This window comes from Acanthaster planci, linkage group LG12 (assembly GCF_054643075.1).
Source record: "Acanthaster planci isolate LZ-2023a linkage group LG12, COTS_SCS, whole genome shotgun sequence".
Lineage (NCBI taxonomy): Eukaryota > Metazoa > Echinodermata > Asteroidea > Valvatida > Acanthasteridae > Acanthaster > Acanthaster planci.
In genome coordinates, this window is record NC_141788.1 from 9,307,929 (window position 1) to 9,322,075 (window position 14,147).

A 14,147-nucleotide genomic window follows, 5' to 3' on the forward strand; every position below is an offset into this window, starting at 1 on the left:
CAAACTCTCCTCATTAGATCTATTTTGACACACTGTGTTGGTTTTTAATCCTTCAGTCCTTTTGGTTTTTTTGCATTTTTTTCAGTACATTTTCATTAAATTCTTTTGTGTCCTTACTTTTTATTGAAGTCAAATATTGGTGTCTGAGTTCTTATTAAGTCAGTTTCCTGCGACCTTTTCCCCAAAGATCCTTGGTTTAGTTGGAGTTTTTTTGTTGTTTTGCGAGTTCCCACATAGTGTGCCATATTTCCCTGTTACGTGTAAATACACATACTCAATGCCATTCACACTGTCAAAATTAATGGACAGGTATTGTCAAGCTTGAAATATGAAGGAATTCTATGGTGTGATATGGACACTTTGGGCCTCTCCTTCAAATCAAAAGGCAATAAGCCTTTTGTGAGTTAAATTGGAACAAAATCTGGCACACCGAGTTCTTTAAATTCACGTGAACGTAACAATTGGCATTCTCCATACTAAAGCCACTGTTGCTATACCTCATGATTCGGTGCAAGCTTTTCCTTAGTTACATAAGAGATGCATTGCAACAACACACTGTTCTCAACAGAAAAGAAGGGCACAAAGGAACCAGGCCACTCCACAGGTTGCTAAGCGAAAGCTTGCTCCGAATCACAAGGTATAGCAACAGTGTCTTTAGTCTGGGGAATTCAAATTGTTATGTTCATGTGCAATCGGATAACTCAGTGTGCCGGATTTTATTCCAATTTAACTCGCAAATGACTTATTGCATTGATTGAGTTTCTGCTTGTGGAAACTTAATTGCACCTTGCATGTACTTGTATTTACATTTGTAAAAGAATGGGCTACTACATGTAAGCTCGGTTTGATGGGATTGACATTGGGCTTGCGGTAGTTCTCATTTGAGCAGTGTTTTTCTGTGTAACGTGTCAGTGTTGGCCGTATGACATATGTCTAGCGGATTGATCTCAGTTGATATTTGGCTTAGCATGCACATTTACTCATTGCTGCAGTGTGTTAGTCACTGGGAACGGAAGGGGGGGGTACTTTTTGGTGGGGACCTGTTCCCCCTCCCACTTGCAGGTCCTATAATTGGGTGGGGCTCAAGAGAGTGAGCCCTAAATGGCTGATGCCTGATGGTCTAACAAGTGTTCCGCCGCCGGTGGTGTTAGCACAAATACCAAGTACTTCCTGTACCTTTGTGAAATAGGACCTTAGTCTAATCCTATCTAAAAAGGTTTGGTTGGTTGGTTAAAGTATGTTTTTTCCTGTTCAATCCATCAGGTGTTTGACTGTGAGTTCTTCCCAGGCACTATCCGATACATCCACTCGGGGTCTCCGCTTCTCGACCAGGACATCATCAAGCTCCGTGCCTACATGCTGACTCAAACGGACACCATCATCGAGACCTTCTACCTCACTGTCAACGTGACCCGCGAGCCCTACCACGTGGTCCGCCCCATGATGAACATTGAAGTGGACGAGTTCAACGGGATCTCGGACCCCATCGACATGCGCATCCTGGACTTTGACTTCAACCGCTCGTCGGAGGCCGTCTCCTGCTTTGTGCGCGTGGACACGCTGGCCAGTGGGCTGCCGCGGTACGGCCACCTGATCCGCGGGGAAGGGGATGACGCCCGCGATGTCAGGGTGCTATACGAGAACTGCGACGACTTCCTGTACCTCAACCTGCACTACCAGCACGTCTTGCCCCCGTCGCCAAACATGGATTACATCCAGATCACGGTAGAGCTTGACGATCCCCAGAAATACAATCAACCATTCACGGAGCGGCTGTACCTTCCAGTGGACATTGTGCCCGCTTTCGAGAATCAGCATCCTGTGGAGGCGTTCCTGGCGCAGTACATCCTCGACGTGGACCAGTTCATCTTGACGACCATCACCACTGACGTCATGTCTGGATCAGATGACGAAACCCGTGCCAACGATTTGATTTTCTATGTGAGCAAACCTCCAGGCCCAGGTGAAGGCAGTATTGTCCATCTAGATGACCAAAGCAGGCCAATTGAATCCTTTCGCCAGGCCGACCTTGCACGATTGAACATTGCTTACAAAGCTCCAGATCGCAGCTACCCCAGTGTTAGACTGATTGAAATAGAGTTTGTCGTCTACGACGACTACTTTGCCAAGAGTGAGCCAATCACATTAACGGTTGCCGTTCATCCCACGCAGACCAATGCCCCGAGAGTGTCCGTCAACCGTGGGCTGACATTGTTGGAGGGGCAATCCCGTCCGATCCGCCCAGAAAATTTTGAGGTTGTGGACAACGACAATCTTGGCATGGTCAGAATAAAAGTTGTTGGCGGCCCCCATCATGGCAGAATGCTCTTAAACAATCGTCCAATGATCATGTTCACTCCCCGCGACATCACTGCAGGCTCAGTAGTGTACCGTCACGATGACAGCGACACATTAAAAGACAGCGTCGAGCTGCGAATCACGGACATGACTCACACAGTCCACACGTCCTTCCCCATCAACATCCTCCCGAATGATGACAGCGCCCCCACGCTCATACGCAACATCCAGATTGAGGTCAATGAGGGTCAAGCGGTGCGCATCACCCGCTTCACCCTTCTTGCTGCCGACAAGGATTCCAACGATGATTTTATTGTGTACAGGATCACAAACCCTCCGATTGCTGGGGAAATCTTAAAGAAGTACTCGGCAGACAGCTTTGGTTACCCAGTCACTGACTTCACTCAGAGAGATCTCTTCCGAGGCATGATCTACTACCACCACCTTGGCCAGGAGCAGTTCATGGACTCCTTCGACATCGTCCTCCTGGACAACCACATCCCACCCAACGTTTCCCCGACCCAGGTAGTCTTGGTCAGCATCTCCCCTGTCCACGACCTCCCACCAGAAGTCTCACCCAAGGCCACCAGGTCCCTCACTGTCCTGGAGACGGAGATTGCCTTCATCACGCGGGAGCATCTCCGGTACACTGACGCAGAATCGGATGATGCAGACTTACGCTACACCATCACCACCCCACCCTACGTGGCTGCCACACACAGCCTGACGGGCGCCGGCCGGATTTTCTCCACCACGGGCGTGGTCATGCCCATGAAAGACCCCACCATCCCAGCAGTTCGTACCTTCCAGCAGCGCGACATTGACCACCACACCATTGCTTACATGCCTCCATTTAAAGAAATTGGTCCCGACCCTCGTGAAATCAGATTCTTATTTTCTGTCTCGGACCTGTACGGAAACGTCGTTCTTGGACAGGCATTTGACATAACCGTTCTTCCTGTCAACAACCAACCACCTGTGATCTTCACCAATAACTTAATGGTTCCCGAAGGAGGAATACTGAGGATATTACCCACCCACTTTATGATCACCGACATGGACACGTCAGTGAACGATCTTGTGATCACGCTGATGTCCTTGCCCCAATACGGAGTGCTTGTTGTTGGGAACGTCAATCTAACCGAAGGTGGAACATTCACGGTTGCTGATCTCAGCAGCGGCAGAGTGAGGTACTGTATCCGAATAGAAAAAGTTCATTTTTTTTTTCAAAGTTAGCTAACATTACGAAATGTTTAGCCAAAAATAATCCTACCCACAAGCGTCAGAGATTGAACATTCAGCCAAAAGCTCAGTAAACTATCTTTTCCGTCCCCGGGCTAGCGTTGGAGAAAATTCCTTGTTCGCATTCAAAAGCAGCAAAAATCTTTGGGTGGGGGGGGTTAAATGTGAAAGTAGTTTCAATTTCATATTTCTACTGACGGTGCCCTTTTGGGGCCTCGTAATACCAGTAATTGATTGCACACCAACATGTACCTTGCCCAGAAACTTGCTGGCATTTATACACATGGCATTTCCATTGGAGGAAAACGGATTACCTGCTTAGTTAGCGCCAAGTTATCGTTACCACTGCTGACGTGTAATTTCCCTACTGTGCAATCATTGTTCTCACATGTCCGTAGAACGGAACACAATCTGAGCATGGGATTGTGGTTTCACGGTTTACCGCAAAGTCAGGATAGTTCTTTCAGTCTTACGTTAAGTGTGATGCCAAAGTGTGCTGAGAATTTCAGAGGATTGAGGATTTTGTACATGCATGTTTTGGGATGACATTTTCTGATAAAGGATGACACTGAAGATAACATGAACACCAAATTTTCATCGAACCTTTTATTAGATAACCTGAAATAGAGAGATGAAATAATGAACTCGCCTAGGTTTAATAAGTGTATTACAGAAAATTGGATAAAGGGGATCGGAACATGTACATATAAGTTACCTTTTGTTCCAGCTAGGGCAAATTCATAGACACTCTAAAATATCTAACAAAAGGAGTACGGTGCACTAACAATGGATGCTCATTGTTAGTGCACTGTGTTTCTTTTGTTAGATGTTTGTAGTGAGAGTTGCTTAACACAGAAATCAGGTAAGCAAAGAATTTTTTGCTTCACCAAAAAAACAAATTCCCAGCAAAATTGTTATCCACACATTTGCCCTTTGTATCTCTTGTATTTGGTTCTCCTCTGACTTTGTCTTTTAATGCAACTTCAGTTGGCTGAGCAGTATTTTGCTTAGTCATGCTGTGAAATAAGGCCAAGATTGAAATGAATATTTATGTACCGCAGCATGTGACCAGAGGGAAGCCACAAATTTTGCCCTTTTCAGCCAGTGAACATACATGCGAGCATTTTTAAGTAATCAAATTCTGTTAATGCACTAGGGCAAAACAGTTCTTTTTTCAATGGGGTAGATTCGGGAAACGGAAAAAATTGCACAAACAAGGGAGAAATGCTGCTAACATGAGTAGCTGCCTGTGGTGCATTTTGGGTCAGATGGCAGATGAACTTTAATGAAACTTTTCTCTGTTAGGTATGTCCATGGTGGATCTGAAGTTCCAACTGATGGCTTCAAAGTGGCTGTGTCAGATGGCGTCCACACCGTCTCCCGTAACGTTATTGTGAGTGTGTCCCCCGTGAACGACCAACTCCCAGAGATCTTGCCAGGCCTAATAACAAGCCTGACTATTGCAGAGGGAGGGGAGGTAGCAATCACGTCGGATGTCTTGGCCGCAACGGACGTGGACACCAACGACCTGCTGCTACACTTCATTGTAGTCCAGCATCCCAGGAGAGGGGTGGTGCTGCGGAATGGGATCATCGTCAACCGCTTCACACAGCAGGATGTCCAGCGGGGCAGCATCAGCTATGTGCACATGGGCGGTGAGACGGGCAAAGTCCCAGTCCAGGACTCTGTCAGCTTTGTGGTCTCGGACAAGACAATCCCCTCTTCCCCCGACCTGCCCGTACACGAAATCCAGATCACCATCACGCCTGTTGACAACCAAGCTCCGGGGATCGTCTTCGGGAATCCCTTCTTTGTCAGCGAGGGCAGCAAGGCACCACTGACTCTCGACGTCCTGAGTGCCATCGATCGTGACTCTGACCTCAATCAGCTGACCTTTCACATCGTTGGCCAGCCGCAGTGGGGGCTGGTTGAGAACATCCTGCCAAGCCCCGGATACGAAAAGAGTAACGCTGGCAAGCCCATAGTCTTCTTCCGTTACCAGGATATAGTCAATGGAAACATCAACTACGTCCAGTTAAATCACTCTGGCATCGAACCCATGGCAGATTCGTTCATCCTGTATGTCTCAGATGGGGAACACCCCTCTCCAAATGTGTCCTTCATCGTGAACATCATCCCCGTGAATGACGAAGTGCCAGTTCTGACAGTGCAGAACTTCACCGTCTATGAGAACTCTTTCTTCAAGCTCAGCACTGACTACATTACGGCCAGTGATGCTGATATCCCCATGGAGATGCTGATGTTCTCGGTCGTCAAGTCCCCAAAACATGGAAGCCTGGTGGACTGGGCCTTACCAGCTGAATCCCGCCTTCCTATCTTTGATTTCAACCTCAACCAACTCCTGAACACGCTGCGCCTCACATACCTTCATGACGGCTCAGAGAGCAACAGTGACAATTTTGCCATACGGGTCACAGACGGGAAGCACACAGTGCGCAAGTCAATCTTCGTCACAATCACTCCTGTCAATGACGAAACTCCAGAGATCATCAAAAATGCTGGCATCACACTAGACATAAGGGAGAGCCGCATCATCTCACCAGTCATCCTTCTTACAACGGACAGAGACACAACCGCTGACGAGCTCTATTACAGCATCTTGACCCTCCCACGAAGAGGTGTTCTCCAGCGTAAGCTCCCGGACAACACCTGGAGGGACATAACTGCACTAAGCTCCAACTTCACCCAGGAAGACTTGGACCTGAACCTCATCCGCTACCTCCACACCTCAGAGTTAGGCTCTAAAGGCCTGGACCGGTTCCGCTTTTCTGTCACGGATGGTGTCCACACCACTGGCAAGCAGAGCTTTCGCATTGAGATCACTAACACAAAACGGGAGCCACTGCAGCTGATCAACACGGGCATTGAGGTCCTGGAGGGAGAATTTGTCATCATAGCCCCAGAGAGCCTGGCAGCATTCGACAATGGCAACAACCTGGCCGAGATCTTATTCAGGGTGAACAGCCCTCCCACAGAGGGACAGCTTGAGGATATATCCCGGCCCGGAGTCCCCATCTCCTCTTTCTCCCAGATGGCCCTCGTGGGGCAGCGGGTCATTTACGTTCACAAGCGGACGGACCGCATCCGCAATGACAACTTCATGTTCAGTGTGACCAACGGGTACCAGACACGAAACGACACTTTCCACATTGTGGTCATACCAGTTGACAACTCCCTCCCTGTCCTGATCATCAACGAGCCCCTTGTGGTTCCCGAGGGAGGCTTCCAAGTGATTCCGCCCTCCAATCTGGAAGCAATCGACCAGGACACCCCACCACACATAGTGACATTCATCATCATGCAACCCCCGCAGTTCGGACATCTCATTCTGGCTGGGATGCCAATCACCGATCAGTTCACTCAACACGATCTCAACAACTACGATCTATCCTACCAGCATGCCCCTAACCTCGGACAAACTGATGCTGATTGCTTCTACTTCGTCGTCACCGACAACACCAACGAGGGCTTCCTCATCAGGGACTCTGTCGTGACTCATCCCGTGAAATTCACCATCAGCATCGACCGGATGGACAGCGATCCACCGCGGCTGATCACCAATGAGATTCCAATCAAGATGGAGTCCCGTAACGGACGCTACGCCTTCATCCTGAGCCAGCAGACCCTCTATGCAGAAGACCAATGCACTGCGGACGGAATCACTTTCACGATCACGCGCGAGCCACAGCATGGCTACCTTGAGAACCTGGCCACAAGGCAGAGGGTGAAGGGACAGTTCACCCAGCATGAGGTCAATGATCGCAGCATCATGTACATCATGAGGGAGAACATCCACGTCAACAATGACAGCTTCACCTTCTCAGTTTATGACTGCAATGGAAATGCACTGATGGGCCAAAGGTACGAAGAACAGTTTTTTCTAAACAAATTACCTGCCAACCAAATAGTAATCATTTGAAATCAAGTCCGGTGATATTTCCATGACAAATAACAAAGGTCAGATGTAATGGACACAAAAATGGCACACTTTTGAACCCCTAATTTCTGGTGTTACCCATATACGTGTACTTGTATTAGTTTTATAAAGTCGCTAGGTACAAATTTACTAAGTAAAAAAAAAACCTTGAGCAATAAACCAGGTTCCAGCCCAAAATGCATGTAGAGTATATTGCTTGTAACCAGCTCTCTGCCTATTTTTGCTTATCACTTAAATTTGTTTATTGTATTTTTGCCATCCAGTCTGGTTATGCTATACTTACATTGTATCTGACCCTCTGCTTCAGATCTTCTGAAATTGCTCATCAAATTTTTAAAATTATGCTTACAGAACTATCTGCCAGGGTTCTTTGCATTCGCTGTGTATTCACAGCTGGTCACTCATGAGTTGAACAAATAACTTGTCCAGTAGAGGTTGAGAGGAGTATGCCGTATTTTTTGCTAAATGAAATGAATTGAAGTTTAAGCAGATTTACCCCACCTCCAAAAATGGAAAGTTTGAAGTATATGTTGAAACGAATCTTTACAGTTGTGACCCGCTCTGTGAAAATGAGTCATAAGGCCTTGGGGGGGTAGTTACATTTATCAGTAACTTTGTATCAGTTTGCATTGGAAAGAGCAAACTGATCATTTTTTGTTGATGTATCACTCGTTAATTTTGGCATCTTGATGGCATCCTGCCTTCGGGGGCTCACACTGAGTATACAGTGGTATAATACACGTCGGGCAGGGCTAAAATCCAAATTTAGAAAAACTTAATCAAAGAAAGTGTTTCTGGCATATTACTCATTTGCTGGTGGTGGGGGTTCTCATTTTACCTTACTTTTGAGAGTACAATATGTCTATCAACAGATTTGAATTCCGCTGGCCACTTGTCCAGTTCACGCGCAGCGACTACATGGTGTGCGAGACGGTTGGCACCCTACAGATCAACGTCATGCGTGCTGGCTTCCACGCCCTCTCCTCCTTTGTCGACATCGAGGTGAGTGACCTGACGGCCATCACAGGCCAGGACTACTCCCCGCCCCGGGCCCGGCAGCTCCAGTTCGACCCAGGGGTCACAATGGCGACCTGGAATGTCGATATCATCGCCGACGAGTTGGAGGAGAACCGGGAGCGGTTCCGTCTGACGTTGACCTCTCCAGTGAATGCTGTGTTGGGGGAGCACGACCGACTGACAGTTATCATCAAGGACTCCAAAGATGGTAATGTTCAACCATCAAAGCCTTGAAATACATTGTATTACATTATATTTATTAACCCAGAGATTCGTCAGAGTTCTTCCGGTAATTGTGGACTGTATAGAGAGAATAGCAAGCTCGAAATTTTTTAACTGGTACATTGTCCTTGGTGCACCAATTTCCAGGTGCACTAATTAAGAGAAAGTATTAAATAACGCAATATTTACGTGCATGTATTGATTTCCAATCAATACCTGATGGACATTCAGTGTGCTTTACACCATATTACCCCTGCTCACTGGGCCCAGGAACAATCCCATAAGCCAACTCAGCTCCCATGGGAGTCTGACTACAGCCGTCAGTGTGACGATTCCAGGTGCTACCTGTAATAAATTTGCTTGCAGGCAGAGTTTCCTCGCCCTGAAAAAATTGGAGGGAATAAACTTGTACATACATGTATGTTACGTTATCTTTGTTGTACACTTCAGTAGTACTGGTACCAACTATGTCATCTTTAGCTTTTCATATCCAGTGATCAGTTGTAGTAAATTATGACATATTCTGTAAGAGCGAATGGTGGCATAATTTGTTGTTGATAGATGTATGTTTTTCCACAGCATATTATACTTCTGAGCATGCTTTGATGACAGTTTTGGCCGTTAAGCGCTCCGAGTAAAAGCTTGTAATGTTTTGTTGCAATGTTGTCTCCTAGGTGCTTGTAAAGGTGAGAACAATGGAATGACCATCACAGATACCCTTCCGTCTTGCTGCCCTGGCGAAGGAGCCATCCCTCCAGAAGGTCTGCCGTCTTGCTGCCCAGACCAAGGGCCAGGGCTCCCCTACCCAGGCCCCATCATCCCCCAACAGAATCCCGGCATACCTGGTGAAGAACCCCTCAGCTACCCGCCCAAGCCAGGGGATGGGGGTCAACCCCCAAATTACCAGTCTGTACCTGGATCACATCCTTTGCCTGAGGGTTACCCGCCTCAGGGGGCGCCTTACGGAGGGGATTTTGTACCAGGAAATCCAGATCAAGGATTTGTCTATCCGGGAGAAGGCCATGATTTCGTGCCAGGTCCTGGGGTAGAGTGTTGTCCACCCGACCTTGTTCCAGGACAGGGGGACACAGGTCATCCCTATCCTCCACAGCCAGATCCAAGGCATGGCTCTTACCAACCACAGCAGCCAGGTGCCGACTTTAACCCTCATGGCCCGTTGGTTTACCCGGCAGACCCAGGGACTTACCCACAGGGTTCAGGAGTGTACCCACAAAACCCAGGTGGCTACCCAGCAAACCCAGAGGTTTACCCCCAGAATCCTGCAGTGTACCCCCAAGATCCTTCAGTGCACCCTCAAGACTCTGGTTCAGATCCACAGTACCCTGCCAACCACCAACATGGGCAGTGGAACCCAGGTTTCCCCAGCAGCAGGGGACAGTACCCGGCTGGCAGCCATGGTGGAGGTGTACCACCCAGAACATATCCGGATGGGTCACAGCCTCCTCTAACCGATGCCCAAGGGCAGCCAGTCTGGCCCTGGTACAGCAGAGACAGAGAGCCATACTATCCCAGTCAAGGGGGTGATACCACTTCTGCCACCCAGGGAGGTCCCTACCCAGGTCCTGGAGGGCCTCACTATCAAGGCCAGGAAGCCATTAACCCCAGTGCTCATGGTGGTCCTTCCTACCATCAAGGAGACGGTGATCCCCAGTACCCAGCACAGGCAGGTTCCGTTCCTCACTATCCACAAGGCCAGGGTTGGAATCGTCAGCATCCGCCCTCGGCTGGGGTCAACCACCAGCCCAGCCCTGGAGATCCTTACTACCCCGGAGACCCTAGACAATATCCGTACCAGCAAGCTGCAGGACGCAACCCCTACGGCCATTCTGGTAGCCAGGGCCCCAATCCACGGTTCCGACCATCAGGACAGACCTTCCAGTCGGCCAGCAGAGCTCCGGTTTACGCTGGTCAGGACCCCAACCCCAGTCCTGTCAGCAGTAGGCCCCAAGGACCAGGCGGGGTGGCCAACGGACAAAGCATCCAGTCCAGGCCGGGTGAGAAGGTGCAAGGCCAGCCAGTGGAAGTATGGACCAATGGTTCAACAACCATCTGGACAGTAAGTTAGGCCGGAATGCATGCGAGTCTTGCCAACACCACAAATATTAGCATCAGATTCAAAAACATTTAGGTCTCTCTCATGAGTCAGCATTCTTTAATGTTGAAACTCTCTTGGATTATTTCAGGCCAATTTCTTTTGTTTCTTCTTTTGGTTGTATACAAGGAATTGTTTGAAAGAGACAGTACAAAGATTCAGGGTTCACCTTAAATGGGCTTTTCTTGAAATGCCCAGACAGCCCCCTTGCTTTTATGTACACGTAGCTGGTATCGTTATGAAGGGAATAAATATGTGCTTATTGATTCCAATTCGTAAATACCTTTTTAGTCAGAGTCAGAAGAATTCTATACATGATGGATTTCCAATAACTGCTGGACAAGGTTACTTAGCTAAATTCTGCTGGCAGCCCGCTACATGCAGTGCATATTGCCTGATGATTTGGTCCATAGCCTGCTGTTGCTACCCACACATTATTTGTACTTAACCAGTGTCCATTCCGTAAGATTGGTCCAGGATCCACTGAGCTCTCTTTCTCTCTCTTTTCATCTGTGCATCCAGCTGCACGGGATAGCATCTGCCCCGACGGTCGTCCAAGGTCACTCCTCGTCCTCTCCTTCATCCTCGGGGTCTTCATCCCACCAGCTCCAGCCATTCCCTGCCGTGGTGCAGGGCCGACCCGGTGCTCCCTCTGGACCCGGGCCGATCACGCGGCCCTCTGGTGGGCCAGTACCCAGTGGTGGGCCTGCACCCAGTTTGGGGCCTGTGCCCGACGGCGGGCGATCGCCCAATCATAGGGGCGTGACCGAAGCACCTCCTGCTCGAGAGCCAGTCCAGCCGAGGGAGGAAGCAGTACCTCCTGATCAATCCGTAAGCTCAGAAAATGTTTCACTGTACCTGACCAGTGTACAAGCTACAGTAAATTTCCTCTCAGTGCCCCCTTGGAAAAATGTTGGCACCCTGTTTGCCGCCCAAAATGCTTTATGTACATTTATGTGAGCAACACTGGGATTTAAAGTTGATTCCAAAAGCTTTTTTTTTTGTTTCCATTGTATAGCTGCAGCCGCCACCAGGCTGCACAATGACCAGCAAGGACGACTTTCTGGTGGAGGAGGCCACCGGTGCCCTGTACAAGTGCAACGGGAACCAGTGGGTCCGGGTGGAGTGGAGTCACATCCAGGCGGACGACGCAGCCAATCAGGACGCAGGATGCAGGGAAGGTGAGAAAGAAATGACCAATAGTGTATGGTACAGATTCGACCTTGAAGCTCACACCTTTAAGGTAAAGAGAAGACCTTTTGTAGAAGTAACTTGTAGTACTGCTGCAGTGACCCAAAACAGATTTCTTTAATTTGTGAGTTTGTCTATTTCAGGAGAATAAGAAACAGGAAAACAATTTAGCCTTCTATTAAGTTTAGTTGGTTTTTGCCTAAAAGTGATGGAAAAATCAGTTGAAAGAGCTAAACAGCAAAATTACTTCTTTGAAATTGAAAACTCTTTAAAGATGAGATTAATTACAAACTCGGAAGGACAGCAAGACAGCATGCATTATTCCAACTTTCATCAAAGTCTGGTATAGGTCATTTTTTAAAACTGCTTGGTTGCGATCCAGGTGTACACAATTTGTCTAAATGCAACCAAGCCTCAACTTCAACAATAAGCACAGTACAAGCACAAACCAAGCACAGCTGCTTTTGCTGCAATCGTTGGACTGTTTTGCAACTAGAACAAGAAATGTGGGGGGGGGTTGGCGAAGACAAATATGAAAATGACAACCAACGGGGGCGTTGCAACCAAGATATCTGAAATGATTGCGTGCTTTCCTTGGATGTAGGCTGGCGTGAGTTAGATGGTATGTGTTACCTGCTGGCCACAGAACCTGAAACGTGGGACAGCGCGCAGAGAATCTGCAGAGAGAGGTAAGTCCATAGAAAGGAAATATCCCAATTGGCCATGGGGAGGGGGTTTACACTCCATCAAGTCGGCATGGGTACGTTCAGACATGGAAAAAGCTGATCCAAATTTAATTAAATTTGGGCTGAGTTTAGATAAGAAGAGCATAATCCATAAGATGCTCTCATTAAGACAACGAAGTTACGCCAGCACCACCCGGTGTACCAAACCAAACAGTGGCTCCAGTTGACCCACTGCAGTTATGCAACGTTTGCGTACCTCCAGACCTAGAGGAAGTTCTAGGAAAGTGCACTGGCGGGAGAAATGAAGCATCGGAATACCTTTCCTTCCTCCATGCATCAACGCAAGTAACCAGCAGCTAGGTCGGCTGTCGAAAATACTAGTGCTTGAGCGTGCTTATTCAAGATGGCATGTCCATGCAGACAATGCATATCACGGTTTGCTTCAGTGTTCAAGTCAAAATACGGCTCAATTGAGCATCAACTTTTAGCGTAGAGCTGAGTTAAGTCTGCAAGTCAGGTGCCCAAACCAAAACCCCTTGCAACTTTATTCATCTTGGAAAGAGTCTAGACAGCAACTAGCTCATGCGAGGGCTTTCGTATCAGAAACTGTGATTAAAAATGGCATTCAGTGGGTGTGTATAAAGTGGGTACGTCCCCCTCGTGCATATGTGGATATAAATGTTACTTCTTTTGCACGGTATTTCATTTGTCATGTAAGTTAAAACATTTTGCAGGCGATCAAAACACTTGAATTATTCAATGGTATTTTTAGCCCTAACACTCCGCAATCCTTCACCTGTTGGAGGACTGATGAGGAGTGTTAGGGTTAAGTCCATTCAGTGTAAAATATATGCATGTGTCTCCATCCAGTACGCTGCATGCGCGAAGGACCCGTAGCCTATGCATTGGGTCAAATTGAATGCACTACGCCTGGAAGTAAGGACAGTTTGGTCCATGTGTTATTTTGCTGTTTGTCACTGCGGGGGGAGATCGTTATCTTTGGTGCAACTTACACTGATCCACCGATTTTTGGGGGTCCAAGTTACGCCAACTTGGCGTAATTTACGCCACCTCAGGTGGATTAGAGCATTCAAACAGAGGGGTAACTTAATATTTTCAGATCAACCCCTATTTGACATCTTGTCTGAACGTATCCCATGGTTCATCAGCATTGTGGAGACTATCTCCGGTTTGCAAACTGACACGCAAAGGATCAGCTTCCAAGCTGTAATTTATGCAGTTAATTTTCAACTTCATTGTCACTAAGTCTACTCCAGTTTTGGGTCACTGTTATATTTTATTCTTTCTTTCCAAGTTACCAAGGCAACCTTGTGACAGTGTCAAGCAGTAAAATTTACAACTGGATTCGTTCGCTGGTTGAGAAACGCGAAATTTGGATAGGTAAGACTCCAAAAGAACA

General features: G+C 47.8%; 1 protein-coding gene across 3 annotated transcripts in view; it reads left to right on the top strand.

Annotated features, from left to right (window-relative positions):
* Window positions 1–14,147, top strand: part of LOC110985173 (FRAS1-related extracellular matrix protein 1-like) — a 29,950-nt gene that overhangs the window by 13,274 nt on the left and 2,529 nt on the right. For all 3 annotated transcript variants that reach the window (XM_022246012.2, XM_022246011.2, XM_087144432.1), the window contains exons 3-10: window positions 1,264–3,488; window positions 4,846–7,422; window positions 8,371–8,723; window positions 9,412–10,814; window positions 11,373–11,681; window positions 11,869–12,031; window positions 12,646–12,730; window positions 14,043–14,128. In XM_022246012.2, coding sequence (XP_022101704.2) covers window positions 1,264–3,488; window positions 4,846–7,422; window positions 8,371–8,723; window positions 9,412–10,814; window positions 11,373–11,681; window positions 11,869–12,031; window positions 12,646–12,730; window positions 14,043–14,128 — 7,201 coding nt within the window. The remainder of the gene's footprint in view (window positions 1–1,263; window positions 3,489–4,845; window positions 7,423–8,370; window positions 8,724–9,411; window positions 10,815–11,372; window positions 11,682–11,868; window positions 12,032–12,645; window positions 12,731–14,042; window positions 14,129–14,147) is intronic.